This window comes from Gasterosteus aculeatus, chromosome 6 (assembly GCF_964276395.1).
Source record: "Gasterosteus aculeatus chromosome 6, fGasAcu3.hap1.1, whole genome shotgun sequence".
Lineage (NCBI taxonomy): Eukaryota > Metazoa > Chordata > Actinopteri > Perciformes > Gasterosteidae > Gasterosteus > Gasterosteus aculeatus.
The window spans coordinates 11,642,002-11,658,572 of record NC_135693.1 but is presented as its reverse complement, the minus strand read 5'-3'; the positions used below and the strand labels follow the sequence as shown (position 1 = coordinate 11,658,572).

The 16,571-nt window shown below is 43.7% G+C and overlaps 2 protein-coding genes across 3 annotated transcripts; both read right to left on the bottom strand.

Moving 5' to 3' along the window:
- Positions 1-2,071: 2,071 nt before the first annotated feature.
- Positions 2,072-9,427, bottom strand: LOC120820776 (uncharacterized). Of its 2 annotated transcripts, none has more exons than XM_040178922.2 (16): positions 9,129-9,427; positions 7,301-7,380; positions 7,134-7,214; positions 6,976-7,032; positions 6,689-6,886; positions 6,404-6,517; positions 5,965-6,010; positions 5,650-5,740; positions 5,418-5,559; positions 5,215-5,319; positions 4,969-5,062; positions 4,800-4,833; positions 4,604-4,681; positions 4,334-4,436; positions 4,123-4,244; positions 2,072-4,032 (listed from the first exon to the last, which is right to left on the bottom strand). In XM_040178922.2, exons 1-16 carry the CDS (start codon positions 9,184-9,186, stop codon positions 3,897-3,899), a joined length of 1,539 nt encoding a protein of 512 aa, XP_040034856.2. In that variant the 5' UTR covers positions 9,187-9,427; the 3' UTR covers positions 2,072-3,896. The 2 variants fall into 2 exon arrangements, with proteins under 2 accessions (XP_040034856.2, XP_040034857.2); XM_040178923.2 differs by having other exon boundaries at positions 4,604-4,678; positions 9,129-9,391.
- A 585-nt stretch (positions 9,428-10,012) lies between these two features.
- On the bottom strand, positions 10,013-15,651 carry pyroxd2 (pyridine nucleotide-disulphide oxidoreductase domain 2). The gene is made up of 16 exons (XM_040178157.2): positions 15,447-15,651; positions 15,294-15,313; positions 15,090-15,183; positions 14,381-14,454; positions 14,113-14,268; positions 13,814-13,967; positions 13,655-13,716; positions 13,473-13,570; positions 13,239-13,380; positions 12,991-13,125; positions 12,844-12,916; positions 11,851-12,004; positions 11,329-11,480; positions 11,039-11,145; positions 10,634-10,754; positions 10,013-10,394 (listed from the first exon to the last, which is right to left on the bottom strand). Exons 1-16 carry the CDS (start codon positions 15,568-15,570, stop codon positions 10,324-10,326), a joined length of 1,737 nt encoding a protein of 578 aa, XP_040034091.2. The 5' UTR covers positions 15,571-15,651; the 3' UTR covers positions 10,013-10,323.
- Between the last annotated feature and the right edge of the window lie 920 nt (positions 15,652-16,571).

Here is a 16,571-nt window from a genome sequence, read left to right as displayed (position 1 = left end):
TCTTAAAGAAGCTCCCTGCACCACAGGGTAGATATTTCCTTGTTGAGATGGCCACAAACCACCAAGTCTAAAATGGGCCAGGCCTCACCGTAGCCGTAATGCACGTGACTGATGAGAATATGCCAAACACCACCGCCGCCCGGGGACTATGCTCGAAGGTCTAACCTATCATCATGGTACAGAATGCAGAAAGCTTTTAGTCATCATTGTAGATCCAGATACAAAATTAGGAGAACCTTGTTTATGCCTTTCTAACCGAGATCACTTCAGTGCTCGGTCCTGTTCCCAAATAGGTTTCCCCGAGATGTGTTCTGGGGCCTTTTCGGCGTGTTTTAATCTTGTTTGTTTATTTTAGGAGTCATTTTGGGACGATCTGGGGGCATATTTAGCTACATGCCCATTTTGGGCCTCAGGGTGTTTTGTTGATAAACTGTATTCCCGTTTTTCGACCTCAGTGGGCGCAGTGTATTCATAGACATGACAAATTACAATCGTGACGGAAGGTAGGAACTGGAACATAAACCAAGACCGTAATATTACTTACTTGTATATTGTGTTCTTAAAGTGGGGGGGGGGGGATTCACATGGTACATATGTGTGTATTTCTGTGCACAACGTGTAAGCTTTGAAGCTGTAATTGAGATATTTGTGTATGCGACTGATGGTGCGACTGGGTGGCAGGATGGTGGTCCCTCCCTGACTGGTTAACCCCAACAGGAAGCGCAGACCCCCTATTAGCGGCGCCAAATCAGAGGGATCTACAAGGCCGGCAAGGGGAAGAAAGGGAGATGTTTAATTTTTTTTTAAAAGAGGGAAAGGAAGGGTGCAAAGGTCAAAATATAACTCATTTCCATGTGTGTGACGTTATTTCATCATACCTTCTGATTCACTGTAGCAAATCAGACTACTTAAACTAGACCAGACAGGTGTCCTGTGTGCCAATACTGAACAGCTCCGGGTGTGCGCGCTAGTGAAAGTGCATCGCAGGGCTCTCGGGGGGGGGGGGCGAAGAGTACGGCAGCGAGGCAGCGCTCGGTGGCAAAACCTTCTCACTCTCCACCTCTAATTACGCCGCTCGAAGCGGCTCTGCCCTTTCCCACAATCTGTGGAGGCATGAAATAAATACATGCTCTCCAACAATAAACAGGGGCCCTTTCAAACTACGGCACCACCTCGCTTTCGTAATGCTTTTACGTGCAGCATGTAGGCGCACACTCTATAGAAGATGTGCTGTACTGCTTACAGGGGTCAGACCTCCGAAAGCAGCACAGAGCTTGATCTCATGAGCTCAAAGGCCGGAGCCTCAGAGATGTGCCAAATCAGGAGGTAAACGTTTTTTTGTTAGGTTGCAACATAAAAGGTTACCTTCAAACATCCATCTACATTTAATCCTTAGACACCATCCATTTTCCATTTATTAAAAGAAAAAAAAAAAAAAAGGAAATGCATGCTATTAAAAAGGGGCACCACCAATTTCAAGGTACTGATTGTAGTACCTGTGAAGGATCAAGACAAGGCAAATATTTCAAGCCCAAACAAATCTTTTTTTACTGTAGCCTGATGCATTAAATTGCATTATTTACTCATTTTTAAAAAAGGCATTACACAAGTATTTCCTCAGCTAAAGTTAAATTAGCTACATCTTAAGCTCCTACACTTACATGGACCACATGCATTCACAGCTCAATTTGAAATGTCACATGGTGATGATGGTTGCTTTGGTCCATAGTGCCAGTCACGTCTCCATCTTCCCCACTGTCTGGGTGCTTGCAGATTCCCTAATGTGTCCTATCCCTGTCACCATGTACTCGGGTATGACAGAGGGGAACGACTTGGTTCCTGGAGATCACAGAAGACAAATGCGTATGCATGGATGTGCATGGATGGGTTTGTTAAGTTGGTTAAACATTTCATTGCAAACCTTTTAAGTACATCAACGCCGCCTTGTGGAAGGCGGGAGAACCACAGACACACCTGGAACATACCAGTGTATGTATGACACTAGAACAATTGCATTACTCGGACATTTCTTTCCAAGATTGTGCCAATCAATCATGTAAAAACACTGAAATAGGTGGTTTCAAATACATTTATTAAATATAAAATACTCTTTGCAGTGCAGTAACAATAATACAAAATGTTTGAAAGCAGGTTTGCAGTGCTGTGGTTATCATATTTAAAAATGCCTTTTCCAACAAGGTAGAAACATGTAAAAACAACGGCCCAAATAGTTCAAATAAAACCCAGAGATTTCTTTTGTCCAAATCGGAGATATTCATAAGTAAATGAAATGTGGCTATGGTAACATCCAATGCATTTTAGTAGTCTGCTAAGAAACGCACTGCCATAAACGATCAAGACAGAAACAAGCAAGTTCAACAAGTGCAGTCCTCAAAGTTTGGTGTCCATAATACTTTCACAAGTTTTTGCCACAAGACAGAAAGCCAACACGAGAAAAGCGAGAGTGCAGCATGTGAAAGTGCTTGCACCAAATGGCTCTTAATGCAGTGCTCTTTCAGCCAGAAAGACGAAGAGGTTTAGCGAAACCCCAAAAGGCCAGAGAATTAAAAACTATTTTCAGCTCTTAAGTTCTGTTGTGAAAACGAAATGGAAAAAAGTAGCAATAAAAAAGGAAATAAATACTTTCATCTACTCTGCATAGTTTACTGGTGAATGTAGTGAGGATCGTAACCAGGTGCTGCTGCTCAGTCTAGTGGACGATACAGGCAGATGCCAATGGGGTTAAATTAACTACCTAGTGTTGAAACTTCTTAAGAAACAAGGCGGTTTTTAATGCAGAGTCAGCAGATGAAGCATTCTTTGGTATACTGAAATACTGAAATGGAGGTCCTAAAAGTTAAAAATACTGTTTCACATGGCCACGTGAATGTCTGTCGGCACATGGCTGAATATTATTTTTTTAGTCCTGTAGAATGAACTGGTTTAGGCATTAAGTAGTTAGGTGTTATTGCCTTGCATGGCAATAAAGCAGGTCAGATGTTTCCATTACGACCTCCATGCTGTGCAAGTAGGGCCGTGAAGACGTCCTCCATAACAGGCATGTAGCGTTTCTATGCAAAATTCCAACTGAGGGGGCAGCCAATAGATCAAAAGGGAAACGTATGGCCAGTTCATGCCTTCATACGTACAAGTACAGCGTAAAGGCATTGATCTGGGTCTGTGTAGCTTATTCTCTAAAAATGACCTCATGTGCTTAAAGAGGGAGGGAGAGGGGGGAAAGTGAAACGGGATGCATGTTTGTAATTAAGTCTTTGGTCTGGTGGACAATGTGCTGTTATCAAAAACAGGAACAACAAATGGAAAAACGAGCAGCAGGCCAATCAGGGTGGAAAAACCATAACGGTTACAAAAAAGAAAAAAAAATCAGCTTCCGAAACCGGAAGTTGGAGTTACTATTTTATATAAACAGAGAGGAACACCGAGTTGTGATGGAATATCTAAAGAAGGAAAGGTCCCACTGGATCATCACCGGAGAACCTGAAAAAAACCCAACATACTGTGCTCTTTAATTATTGCCTTACTTTTCCCCCCATAGCAGGCTGAGCATTTCCTCCTTAGGGGGCACATCTGTAAGGCGAAGTTGTGTCTCCTAAAGCTGGAGTAGGTCACCATGTGTTATCAAAACGAAGAATACCTCTGTTCATTATGTTGCTGCCCTCCAGCGAACGTTGTTCTACAGAGCATTCTCGTTGAGCAAAGGCTTTAGTTAGAAATAAACATCTTTTTCCCTCCAATCCATTGTGGCACATGTGTGACCCTCCCTGCCTTAGAGCCAGCCACATCTGGCTCTGACCCTTTGGACTATTCCAGTCAGTCCTGCAAACGGTTAATATGAAATCGGCCAGCACGCAACTGAGGCAGAGTGTAAACCGAGTTCAGGGCTGCCACGGCTTCCTGTCCTTGCCCTTCTGATCGGGAATGTGTTTGTATCGACATTTGTCCCCAAAGTGGCAGCCGGTGGTTCTCCAGAAGTAACACTGGTCTCCGTTCACCGGGCCGCATTGTCGGGGTCTTCAAAAAGAGAGGAAGGGTAACAATTCAAAACGGCGTTCCCAATTCGAGGCGCGGAGCGTTCTAAAGTGATGCTGAGGTGCTTCTCACCCGGCGGCTGCCCCTGCCTGCTGCGTGACGGGCAGACAGGTCCTGAGCGGGAAGGGGAGGACCCTCTGCGGGCGGCGGTCCGGGTAGCGCACCACCAGACGCGTGTTTTCAATACAATAACCCTGCGGTAGGAAGCACACGCACACCTCTAAGTCCAGAGGAATATTTCTTCAGAACCGGACAGCGGACGGGAGGAGGAGTGAGTACTCACGTTTAGTCGCTCCATGGCATGAGCAGCCATGTTTGCGTCCTTGAAGTTGATGAAGGCACAAAATCGCTCGTGCAGAACGCGGACACTCTCTATCTCGCCATACCTAACATGCAAAGCATTGCAAAGCAAACACCGCCGTGGTAAAATAAAGGCGACACACAAAAAATTGTTCGCTGAAATGTCTTTCTAATTATTCAATTGGCAAGAGTATAGTGTTAATATAGACTCATTTCATATATTTAGTTAGCTAGTAACAGACTACGGTCTTACATTTTAAAAAGGTCCAAAAGGTGTTTCTCAGTTAACTCAGTTGTCACGTTTCCCACCCAGAGCGATGGGCAAGGACTTCTGAGGAAAGAAAGACAAGGAATGTCACAGAAAGCAATGCAATCACCGCTCAGACGGACGACTCGTTGAAAGCCGTCTAAGCCCGTGGCTTTAATTGAACAAACCAATGGTCACCTACCCGGGTTGCACAGCTGACGGATCCTGGCTTCCAGCTGCAGAGCAAAAGGAAAAGGCTGTAGTGCTTGGAACACATAGGGGCTGACTTGTTGCTGCTCACACTCCCCTTCAGCACTAACAAACGGCAAGAAACAATACGCTGGCCTTATTTAATGTACATGCGATCTTACCCCTGGCAGCGTCGGAACAAGCTGTCAGAACAGCCTGCACAGTGGAATACTTCTCCAGCAGCGAGACACTCTGCACTTCTTCAAAACCAAGCTCCTGAGGAAAGAAAAATAATGGATGACTGGCCGTACAAAATAGAATTAAAAGTTTAAATTTGCCAAAAAAGCTCAAAAAGGAGGCTGTGGTTCATTTACAGCTACCAAGCGATCATAGAGACGCCTTGGCACTTTGTTTGAGGGTGTATTTACCATTAACTGCAGCGCTTTGCAGTCGAACAGGTCATTGACAGCCTCCTCACAGTCTGGGTCAAGTTTTAGCACCTGCTCCATGGCCTTCTCTGCCTCACTGTACCGCTGCAACACACATAAAGACCCACAAAAAATGAGTGATCCCATCACACCATGAGGGTAAAGCCATTCAGTCGATACTTAGTTACATGTCAAGTTCCCACCTTCATGCCCATGAGAGAGCTGCCCTTGCGAAAGTGTCCTTTGGGCCAGTCTGGGGCCATCTGAATGGAGCGCTCGGCATCTGCCAGGGCCTGAGGGTACTGCTCCAAACAGTAATAGCAATAGGAACGATTCCCAAAGAACCTTCGGGACACAGTCAAATGCAAGAAATGTTTCACATGGGAAATGAATATCGATGGGTCTCCTTTGGGGTGTTTAATGGCCACAACGTACCTGTAATCCTTTGGATCATATTTGATGGCTTCTGTAAACATACAGGCAGCTTGTGCGTACTGCCCTTCTTGCACCAGCTTTATACCCTTTTCTGCTCAAGAAGAAGAAATAAAGAAGAAGAAACAAATGCCCGTCATTAATTCTCCAGTGAGGCGGCGGCCCGAGGGCTCAACTGACCGCAGTCCTGCATGCTGACATGCTTGCACAAAGGAAATGTGAAATCAATAATTTCCTCTCAGGCGAAGGTTCTTTTGTCAATAAATCAGTCATTAAAAAGGCTGGTTTTGTGCCGGTTATGCAAAAAACAATTCTTACCTGTCAGTGAGGCGCTTTTCTTGGTCATGGTGTCAGTTTCATTAGTCTTTAAAACAAATACATCATTTTTTCAGTGTTGTTCATAGTCGAGTTTAGACTTAACTTTTCAAATGAGATGCATATAATATTCATGTATACGGTGAACCGCTGAAAAACACAAATACATTCAGGACATTAAGTCAATTCTAAAAAGCAGAAGCATCTACTTTGTTCTGATTAGGGTTACATATTTTAATCACTAAGCTTCCTCCCATAGCGAAGATACACATTGTCAAAATACACACCCACACATTTTATGACAACTGTTGTTAAGGGTGCCATCGTCCAAAGTCCACTTGTACGCACATGAGACTTTGGAACAGAAAGTAATGCACAGTTCTAATGGGAGGTGTCGCTATACCGTCCTCTCCTCTCATAGGGCCTCTTTGCATCCACTCACCTCTCTCTTGGCCTCGTTCTCCTTGTTTTCTTTGGACTTGCGACCGGATCCTTTGGGTTTGATATGGCTAGCAGCATTAGCAAAGAAGGCGCTGCTCACATCCCACTCTGGCTCCTGTGGGACACAGAAAGTTTTACATTCTCCCCTCACTCCCTCACTGGCTAAAGACCAGGGAAGTAAAAAGGTGATATTTTTCCACTGTGGCCTTTTTAAACCAACACAAGGACTCTTAAACGCCGACGGTTCATAACGTGCATGCGCAATACTCTGGTACGCTTCCTCTACCTCTTCGGCGGATCTGGTTTGGCCTTTCTGATGACCTCTGAGGCCCTCGGGAGCCATGACTGGTGGAGCGGCGACGCAGGTGCGTGAGGCGGTTGCCTCCTTTTTCTCCCCTTTCTGCTGCTCTTCAGCACCAACTTCCGCTTCGGACTCGCTCTCATCCAGCTCAGACTCTCCACCCGCATCCTCCTCTTCCTCATCCTAATGTGTAGGACAGTATAAATGACCAGTTACTCAGACCAAAAGGCAAACGTGGAGTGGATTGCTAGAAGGAGTGCTGTGATTATTACCCGTTCGCCGCTGTCGTTTTGCTTAACCTGCTCCTGCTTCTTACGTTTTCGACGGCGCTGAAACAGACGACTCGATACAGTCAGACAGTGCATGACTTCAACAGACTTTACTTACAATAAGTTGGATCTTAAAGAGGCGTAAGGACGCGTTTGCGGACCTTCCTCTTGGCTTTGCGTCGCTCTGCCCTTCGTCGGACCTTCTCCTCTTCACTCAAGTCCTCCTCTCCATTCAACGCATCCTGAACAAAACAGGCGTGATCGAACGCTGCACCTTCGGCCTCGCAGCCCTGACAACGGCGACATCGATCGGACTCGATTTGTTTACCTGTGAAGTGGCATCATCACTCGGGTCAAGATTTGCGGCACCACAGTCCATCTGCTCCTCCTGCTGCTGGACCGGGGTGCCTGATGGGAAATGCACACCAGCTCTTAAGAACCCGCTCACACCGCTCTCCTTTTGTCACGTTTAGAAACCGGAAATCAGACAAAACAGCTCCCGTCATAAAATCCGAAAATGAAATGAAAACCGAAGACTCAACGCGTTTACTTCTCGCGATGTTCGATCAAAACGGTCCGGTGCAGCGCGGCGGCCACCGGCTACACACACCGTAATAATAACAATAATAATAATAATAGCAGCGGCGACCGTAGATCTGATCAAACAGATCATATGAGCGGATTTTGGCCCTGTGACAGCAGACGAACGTAAAGACAAGAGAAAGCAAAACACCGGACGCTGCATGATTCTTTGTGGTGTCGGATTTCCCCTCGCTCAGTAGTGACAAAGTCATTCTTGGCTGTGAATTATGTTATGACTACGAGGAAGCATTGATGGGAGCGCAACTCTTCTTCTTCTGCTTCGCTCTGTAAGCATTCTACGCGTCTTGTGGGTCAAAGAAAAGGAGCAGGCTTCCTCATTCTGACCTGATGCGGGTTCACGGTTCTGCTGTGATCTGGTTAACAATGCAAACAATAACAGTCAAGGCAAAGTCTCATCGGCTTTATTAAAGAGTGAGTTCACCGGTCTCCCGTTGCAAGGAGTTGCCATTTCACAGGAATATAGAAAGTGGAAGAAATATCATTCTCACATGTAGAGAAACACCCACTGCTGAAGCGCAGCTTCTTTTTGCAGAAGCAGGTTTTTTTTTTAATTATTTTTTTAATCCCCACTGTAACAGGGTTTCCTCCTGACAAATATACATGAGCCAAGATCAGTGAACAAAAGAAAAAAAGAGAGTCTCGGTTTTTCTCCTTCAACAAGAGACCTTAAATTAGTGGGGCTCTTTTCAAGAGGAATGCACAAAAACAGTATGATGGTGGACTGGAACTTTTAACCTGGAAATCAATACCTACACAGCAACACTGAGGGAGGAGACGGGTAAAAAAGAACAACACAAAATGTTGGGGGTTTTGAAATGACTAAAGAAACGCATTTACACAACACCGCAATGGCAACGTGCTGAATCATCAACTCAAAATGAAGAACATGCATCTTCACAAATATGAGCAGCGTGTGACAGCTCGTCATCACAAAGAGGCCCCCAAAAAGATCTGTCTGTGACATCCAAAAAAAGCTGGACTTGGCTGGACACACACTGGACACACACACACACACACACACGTTGAGTACCAAGAAGAGGAACAAGGTGCGAGCACGTGACGCGTTTAAAAGACACAACGTGATGCGAATATAACTTGAGCAAAAGAGAGATCACTGCGCCAGTCGTGTGCACCGACCAGGAATGCGCCGCTAGGCCGGATCTCCTTTTCATGTAAAGCAAACCTAAAGTTACACCTTCGTCTGTTGGGTTTTCCTCCCGCCGTCACGGACGCGAGCGGCTGTAGAAGCTGGTTTTCGATAACGTCAATACGTTATTTACAGAAGCGTCGCGGCACCGGCCGCGCAAACTTTAAAGCGGTGCAAGCGAGGGTGTAAACTGGCAGGAGGGTGACTCTCGTTACTCGATAAACTGTTCGAACCCAACGAGAGACGTTATCGGAAACATTCATTTATCAGAAAGAAACCCCGCTAAGTGAAGCGAGCGTCGGACCGTGTCCGCCATCTCTCTATCCAACTAATCTCGGACGGGATCTATTTAACGTGCGGTCGAGTTCAGAAAAAGTTTTGAAAAAAGTGGGACGTTTTTTCTTACCGCTCCCGAGTCCCAGCAGCCTGCACAAATCCCTGGTGAACTTCATGAGCGCGACCATCCAGCATTATCCTCTCAAACACACACACGAAACGTACTCGTGCCAAAAGCGTGCGTGAACGCGGCTGTTACATCGGGACAATAGATACGGAATCTGCGGGAATCTTTGGTGGTTTCAGTCTACTTCCTGACGCGGGGTCCTCCCCGAGGCGCGCGCCTTAAAGCTGCAGGACGCCTTTATCGATCAGGTGAAGCTTCCAGATGGCACCGCGGCGGCGGGGGCGCGCGCGCAGCAGGATTCTAATAGTACGGGTACACGTGGAAGTGTCATTGTATTGACGTATGGTTTTATTGTCTATAAACAAGCTTAAAGCCGAGAAATCCTTCAGTACATTAACTCGGTGTTGGTGTGTTGGGTTTGACAAAATAACCTCATATTAATGGATTTCTTAGAAGAAGAGCAAGTTTTACGTTATATTTTGTCAAATTACATTAAACACAACATTACAAAAAAGTGTCAGGCTTATTCTTTTGGGGTTCTCGAGACCCGTTTGGAAGCCCATGCATAATGATATTGGTCCTTAGACTAACCTGAAATAAATATAGTAACTTTTACAGTACATAAAGTCATGTTTTTTTTACGGGACATTAATTTTTATTCAAACATTCATTTTACTGTTATTTCGTATTTTGGTGTGTTATTTTTCCACCGAAGGATATTTTACATGTCTTTGTAGATTAAAAATAAAAATTTATATAATAAGTAAATGATTGCTGGATTTTATTTAGCTGATTCAAGGTCCTGACACTTTCTGAGAGATTTGAATAGAACAGTCATTGTTAAAGTAAAGTTACCTGAAATAGAACTGAATAGAAAATGAAAGACATCATCTTAAATTTGGTTTTATTCATTCATACAAAGTCATAAAAAGTCACATTGTACTTATTTAAAAAGTCCTTTGTCAACATTCATGTTGTGCTGGTATTGGTGGTTTTCTGCTGACATAAGTAATGTTGCCAAAGGATTTAGTGCAGCAGTATTACACCAGTATCTAAAATCAGGAGTGATTGTCTGGTGTACTTTTGACATGGACAGCCTATAAGTTGAAGCAGTGTCAGTTTCTCAGTCAAATTCACACACAATTTTTTTTTAAAAGAGCGCCGATGAGCTTGACGCACGCTGATGCCGCTTCATGTTTCACTGACGTTTTCTATCATGCAGGACGATGAGCGCTGCATTCCAGCCAGGGGAACCCATCACACCACCACCTGAAGAAAGGGCGGGGGAATCAGAATCACTTCACTCAGCAACCAGACACCCGTCGGTGACTTTCTTTAATTATTATCAGCAATGAGGATAAGATTCAATTGAAGGGTCTAAAGGTTCATTAACTGTCCTCCTCTAAAATCCGACAACATAACATGTTAATCATTGCACAATTTTCACACAACAAACAGGCACATTTGCATTCCGATATTTAGCTCACGGTTCAGCATTAAAAACACACCTGGGTGAGAGCCACTGCCACACAGATACAGTCCTTTTATTGGGGTCCGGTAGTGCGAAAGAGAGGGCAAAGGTCGTGCTAGGTAGAGCTGGTCCAGCGACATTGATCCATGGAAGATATTCTGAAGAGACCAATGAGACCAAAGTATTTCTTGATGTGATATATTACGACATAATGATAAAAGTAGTCATTTGTTCAATGACAGCCTCATAAAGTTTTTTGCTCAACAACCCTTAGCCTGTGTTACTTTACACACCGGATGTGAACTTTAATTCTGACGCATGGTTGTGGTAAAACTCTCTGGAACCATAAACTATCTACAACATGCAAAATGACTTCCTCATCTAGTAGAGCAGTGGATCAGCAAATGCTGCTCAGCTTAAATCCTCTGCAGTGTGCATGTACCCCTCCAGTGAGCCCAAAGATCCTCTCCAGGTCGGGTGGAGCCAGGATGTCCTTTCCCAAAATGGACTTTTTAAACCCAGGGGCGTATTGCTCCACCCAGTCAAATGCTGAAGAGACAGGAAAACACAAGCTTTAAGTGGGACAGGTTAATAAGTATTAACGTCAAACACTTTGCATTTGGGAATTTCAACATTTGAATGTGCGTTGCTTCCTTGTGAAATAAACACTTTCCTGTATGAATCTGCATTATATCATTTTTTTAAAAGCACAGCATATTTTGTGTGTCCAACCCGTGTCTGCGTAGTCTTCCCTGTCCTGGTCGGTCCACTCCCGGCCCTCTATGCGGTAGGGGGTATATTGGGTGAACAGTGACACTACATGGCAGCCAGGGGGGGCCAGAGTAGGATCCAACACAGAGGGGATGGTCATTTCCAACATGGGTCTAAAGGAACACAGGGCGTGATGAGACGAGATGATGGATGTGCTTATGGTGGAAATTCAGCATAAAAGGATTTTTTTAAGAATCTGTTGGAGCAGCTAAATGTTAGCAGAATAGGCATTCATTCAATGGTACGTGTCATTCACAGGTCCAGGATATGTGCACACCGTAACACAGTCCGTTTTGGAGTCACGTTGACATAAATGTGTGGAGGAAACAACTATTGCGAGGCGCATAATGTTACAGATTGTAGACTCATACATTACAATGGGGATGTTTGTCTCCTGGACTATCTCTTGGTATGGTCATCTTACCAGCGGGGATGATTTGGTTGATAAAGAGTGTCATTTGTTCAGTGTGAAGATACGTGTACCTTGCTGAGGGACGTCCATTCACGGCCTCTTTGTATGCTGTCTCCAGAAGTTCTACGCTTTCGCAGTTGAGATGAATGGAGCACTGGTGGTGGGGTCCCGGTTTATCGCTTGGTGTCGGAGATGCTAGGAAGTTTGGTAGCTTGTCCACTGCCACTATAAGAAGATCACAACGGGTCACAACAAATGAAAAATACATTATGTGTCGTATTTTTCTACATTTCTTTACCTTTACAGAGTGTGCTTTGTTTTTGTGTTGTGCTCTTTGGTGCTATGGCCATGAGCGGTATTTGCAAGCGTGTGTTTGGATCTCACTTTGCAGGGATCCAAACAGTGTGAGCGTCTTGTGATTCGTCAGGTGATCGCTGCCCTGCAGGCTTTCAACTATTAATCAATCTCCCTTGTGTTACCGCATGCCGATACATACATACTTTAGAGGCATAAAATCTTCTGGATTATTGTTGTTGTTATTAGGCTTCAGCTTACTTGATATTTGAATTGCAAAATGGTAACTCTTAATGCAGGGGATATGTTGTGCTAACGTTGCGAAATGCCTTCATCATAAAGCTAAGACTTTTAAAATAAGTTCTACAAAGAGTATGCCGTCAAGTCCATGCACTGCAAAAATACCAGTAGCAGGTGAGGACTTCCTGAGCAAAGAGAAACTGCACACTTGAATGTGTTTCATAAGCCCTAAACTAAATTAGTTTTACCCCAATATCTTGGAAGACTATGTATAGGACTATTCTACACCATGAAATAATAGAAACCTAATGCCTATTTTTTTTACAGTTAACTTGCTCTTTCTCCGGGGCAAGTTTAAAGAGAAAAAGGTCCACTGTTCCCCACGAGTTTTACCATAATATAGTATTTTGATAGCGAAAACCGCAGAAAACCATTGCGATTATATTTCTTTATTGTTAACAGGAACCACAACAATTTGTAGCTCATTCCTTTTTTGCAGTGGCGTAATGAGCATGGCGGAACAGATTTACCATTTATCTTGGTCACAGGTGAGGTGTAGTCTATCTGATCGACGGCTTTGATGAACTCTGGAGAAAGGGCAGCCTGCGGCGAAAACAGGAAGTAAATGATATTATCTGGTGCCACGGTTACATGTGGTGTTTGTTCCTCTACATTACCTGAGGTGTGAGGTTCTTGAAGGTAACATATGGGGTAGCATTTGATAAAACAACTTTACTGTGGATCTCTGTGCCGTCCTTCAGTACCACCCCTTTGGCAACGCCATCCGAGGACACCAGGACCTGTCCTACATCCTACCAGGGACACACATTATATCTGCATCAAGACCAGAAAACAGATGCTAAAAGTACATTAAAAGTAAAGAGAAATGCATCGGAATCAGTGTGATTGATGAAAAACAAGTTACCTTCTCTGTAAAAATGTCAACACCACAGGATCGAGCCGAGCGAGCAATCGCCTGAGAGACTCCTCCCATGCCTCCCTCGACATAACCCCATGATCCCTTCTCCTTCTCCAGCTCTCCCATCACATGGTGCAAGAGCACATATCTTCGAGGCAAGGTTGGTGTTTAATGCAATACGGTTAAACCTGTAGTTATGAATGTTTTGTGTGCCACAGGGGTCTCTAAAATATGTCTCACCCACTACCAGGATTACTTGGACTGGTCATGGCTCCTATCACAGCATCAGTGGCCAGCGTTGCTCTCAGTGGCTCCGACTCAAACCAACGGTTGAGAATCTGTGGTACAAAGTACTAGTTGGTCCCAATGCCGTCGACTGAAAAGAGAAACTAATACTAAAGTTAGTGTATTTTGTGACAAACCTTCATTATTGGTGCAGTTATAATCTCATAAAAGTCTGGAATGTTTCCGCCTAGTTTCCAACCTTTAAATTAACAAGCCATGACTCAGTTACAGAACAGTACATAGTGAATCATTTCTTATTCTGGCATGAAAATATCAACGTTTTAGGCCCAACGCACCACATTTGACAAGAGGCATCAGTGTTTTAGCTGCATTCAGCCTCTTAATAGGTGATCCAGAGGTAACACCTGCGATGTCTACTGGAGGTGCGTCCAGAAGAGGGTGAATAGCTCCAGCTAGCTTCTCAAGGTACGCATTGAATGCTGGAAAAGCCTGGTTACATGTCAAAGAATGCACAAACAGCTTTTTTTAGTTGTTAGTACTGTGACAAGAGCTTAAAATCATCTGCACTGACGTGTAATATGCAGAAATTTGCACAATACAGTCAAGCGTGTGGCTGTCATGATGCTCAAACCACCTCAGCGTCCTTCTTTGAGAACTTGCCGATCTCCATCTGATTCATGGCCAGATCTGAGCCCAGGGTGAGAGACCTTGGGGGGGCACCACTCTCCCCCTCCTCCAGCATGGGGGTGAAAGCATGGGGGTCCCTCATATACACCCTCAGCCCGTGTTTCTGAAAATATGCGCGCACAAAAAATGGAAAGCGGAAAAACATTACCTCCCACTTTAAACCTTCTCAAAAATGTTTTGCCGAATTCATATATTTCACAAGTTGCTATAATTACCTTGAGCTCCAAATCTTTGTATATATGTGGCCTTAATAAACTGAGCAAATAGGAACACCTGGAGAAGTGGAAACCTGGATACAAAAGATTCCTGTTACTCTAACATGGAATCAAATAAAAGCAGATGTATTTTGAAGGTGACTTGATAACATATAGTGTTAACCTGTATACATTGCAAAAAGCCAAACAGTGTGTAACCTATACTGATAATTCAACATACAATCAAGCCTTAATACAGCGGTTCTTAAACTTTTTCTGTCACGACCCACTTGAATTTTTATTGAAATAACATTTTTACTCCTGCAATCACTCTCAAGTAAACCAGATTGCTCCATCAGAAAAAAATAAAATAAATAAAATCTACAACTATCTTGTTGGATCCATGCAAATGAAGTTCAAGCCGTGCAAAACGCAACAAATATTAGGCAGGAAAAAGTTTATTGTGGCTTTAAATAACCTGTTTTGCACTGAAAATATTTTAAATGTCATAACAATAAAGTGCAACCTATGAAAAACAAAACAAAATTAGTGGCGATATGTAAGAGCCATTTCATACTTATAACGTATAGTGGCTGAATTAAGCCTGCTTTCCACTACGCATATTGTTAAAACAGGGTTGCCACTATCAATTCATGCTCATGTTGACTTTGGATCTGTTTTTCGAGCAAGTAGTTCAACTTGGATGTCAGCCAGACTCGGAGGCCCATACCAGGAAAAATTTCCTCTGAAACGGCTGCTCCTCCCAGAACATGTCGGCGCTCCAGCACCGCTGTCTTCAGTCCTCCCTTCTGCAGATAGGCGGCCTAAAAGACACACGCACACTCATGCACACAACTTCACCTTTACCCTGTTGAACCATAAAATGTACTGCAGGATATTGCAAGTTTTCGAGGGCAAAAGCGCTTTAACTTACTGCCACCATTCCATTGTGTCCTGCAATGAAATGTAACAAGTGAGATTATTATTATTACTATTTGCATATTTTTCATAGATTTGTCATACTGTAGCGCAGTAGCTGTGATTTCTGCACATTTCTGCATGATTGCTACAGTTTCACAGATCTCACCTCCTCCGATCACCAGTGCATCGTACTGGGGTTTTAAAGCAGTTTGACTGGATCTGGATCTCGTCACTGTCCCCAAAACAGTCAGAGCTCGCGGTACCCGGACGGTCCACATCGCTGCAGCCATGGCAGAAGTGTGAGGCAACGAAAGACCGTTTTTTTCGGTGGAGGCAGCCTCCACTTTGTTTTGTGATGCGTATATAAACCAGGCACTACGGTAGGAACTGACTTCAAAATATAAGAACTGTTAATGTAATGTAATGTAATGGGACACGTTGCATCCATTCAATACTTCGGTCAGTACATTTTTCATTAATTAAAACATTAGTCTAAATAAAAAAAAGAACATGAATGAATTTGGATGTATGAATGAAAGTCAATGCATACATAAAAAAGAAAGGTATCTAGTGTACTTTGAGGAAAAATCTACTTCCAATTGTGTTACTATCTGCTCAAATATATCAATATGAACTATATTTCCAAAAATGACTGACTTGTCGAGTGATTCGTGGAATACATTTGATAAGTCCTATGACGTTGGCCGGAACTTTACTCTTATTTTGAAGTCAGTTCTGACACGCTCTTGCCGTAATGCCTGATATACACGCGGCGCAGGGCAAAACAATGTGGGGGCTGCCGTACTGTACATCCCCTTCGAACTTCGATGCTGTCTGGACCCCTGCTTTCGGATGGACCCGCGTGGATATTATAATTTATATTGACTTCATCCCACATGAGGAGTTGATATGTAACTGAGTCCATTTGAAAGCAGAAATGTATTTTACATTATAGAATGAGGCATTTTGCGATCGATACAAGACGTTCATCCTTAACTTCTTTCCTCTGTTTTTATTGTTCAAATGAATGAGCAAGAGAAAAGATTTCCGTTTTCTTCATTTTTTAGCAGAAGCCCCACAACATAGTTTAGCATTTGTTAACTTTTCATGAAATTGTTATTATTATGTTCTTGCTTTTATGTATCTTTCATTGAGCGATCCTTCGATCCATCTTCATATCCATTTATCTATTTGCCTGTCATCATCTAGCTGTCCACTTGGTGGCACGATGGTCCTATTTGATCTGCACAGACCCCTCTGGTTGTCCACCAACACAAGACTGATTTAAATT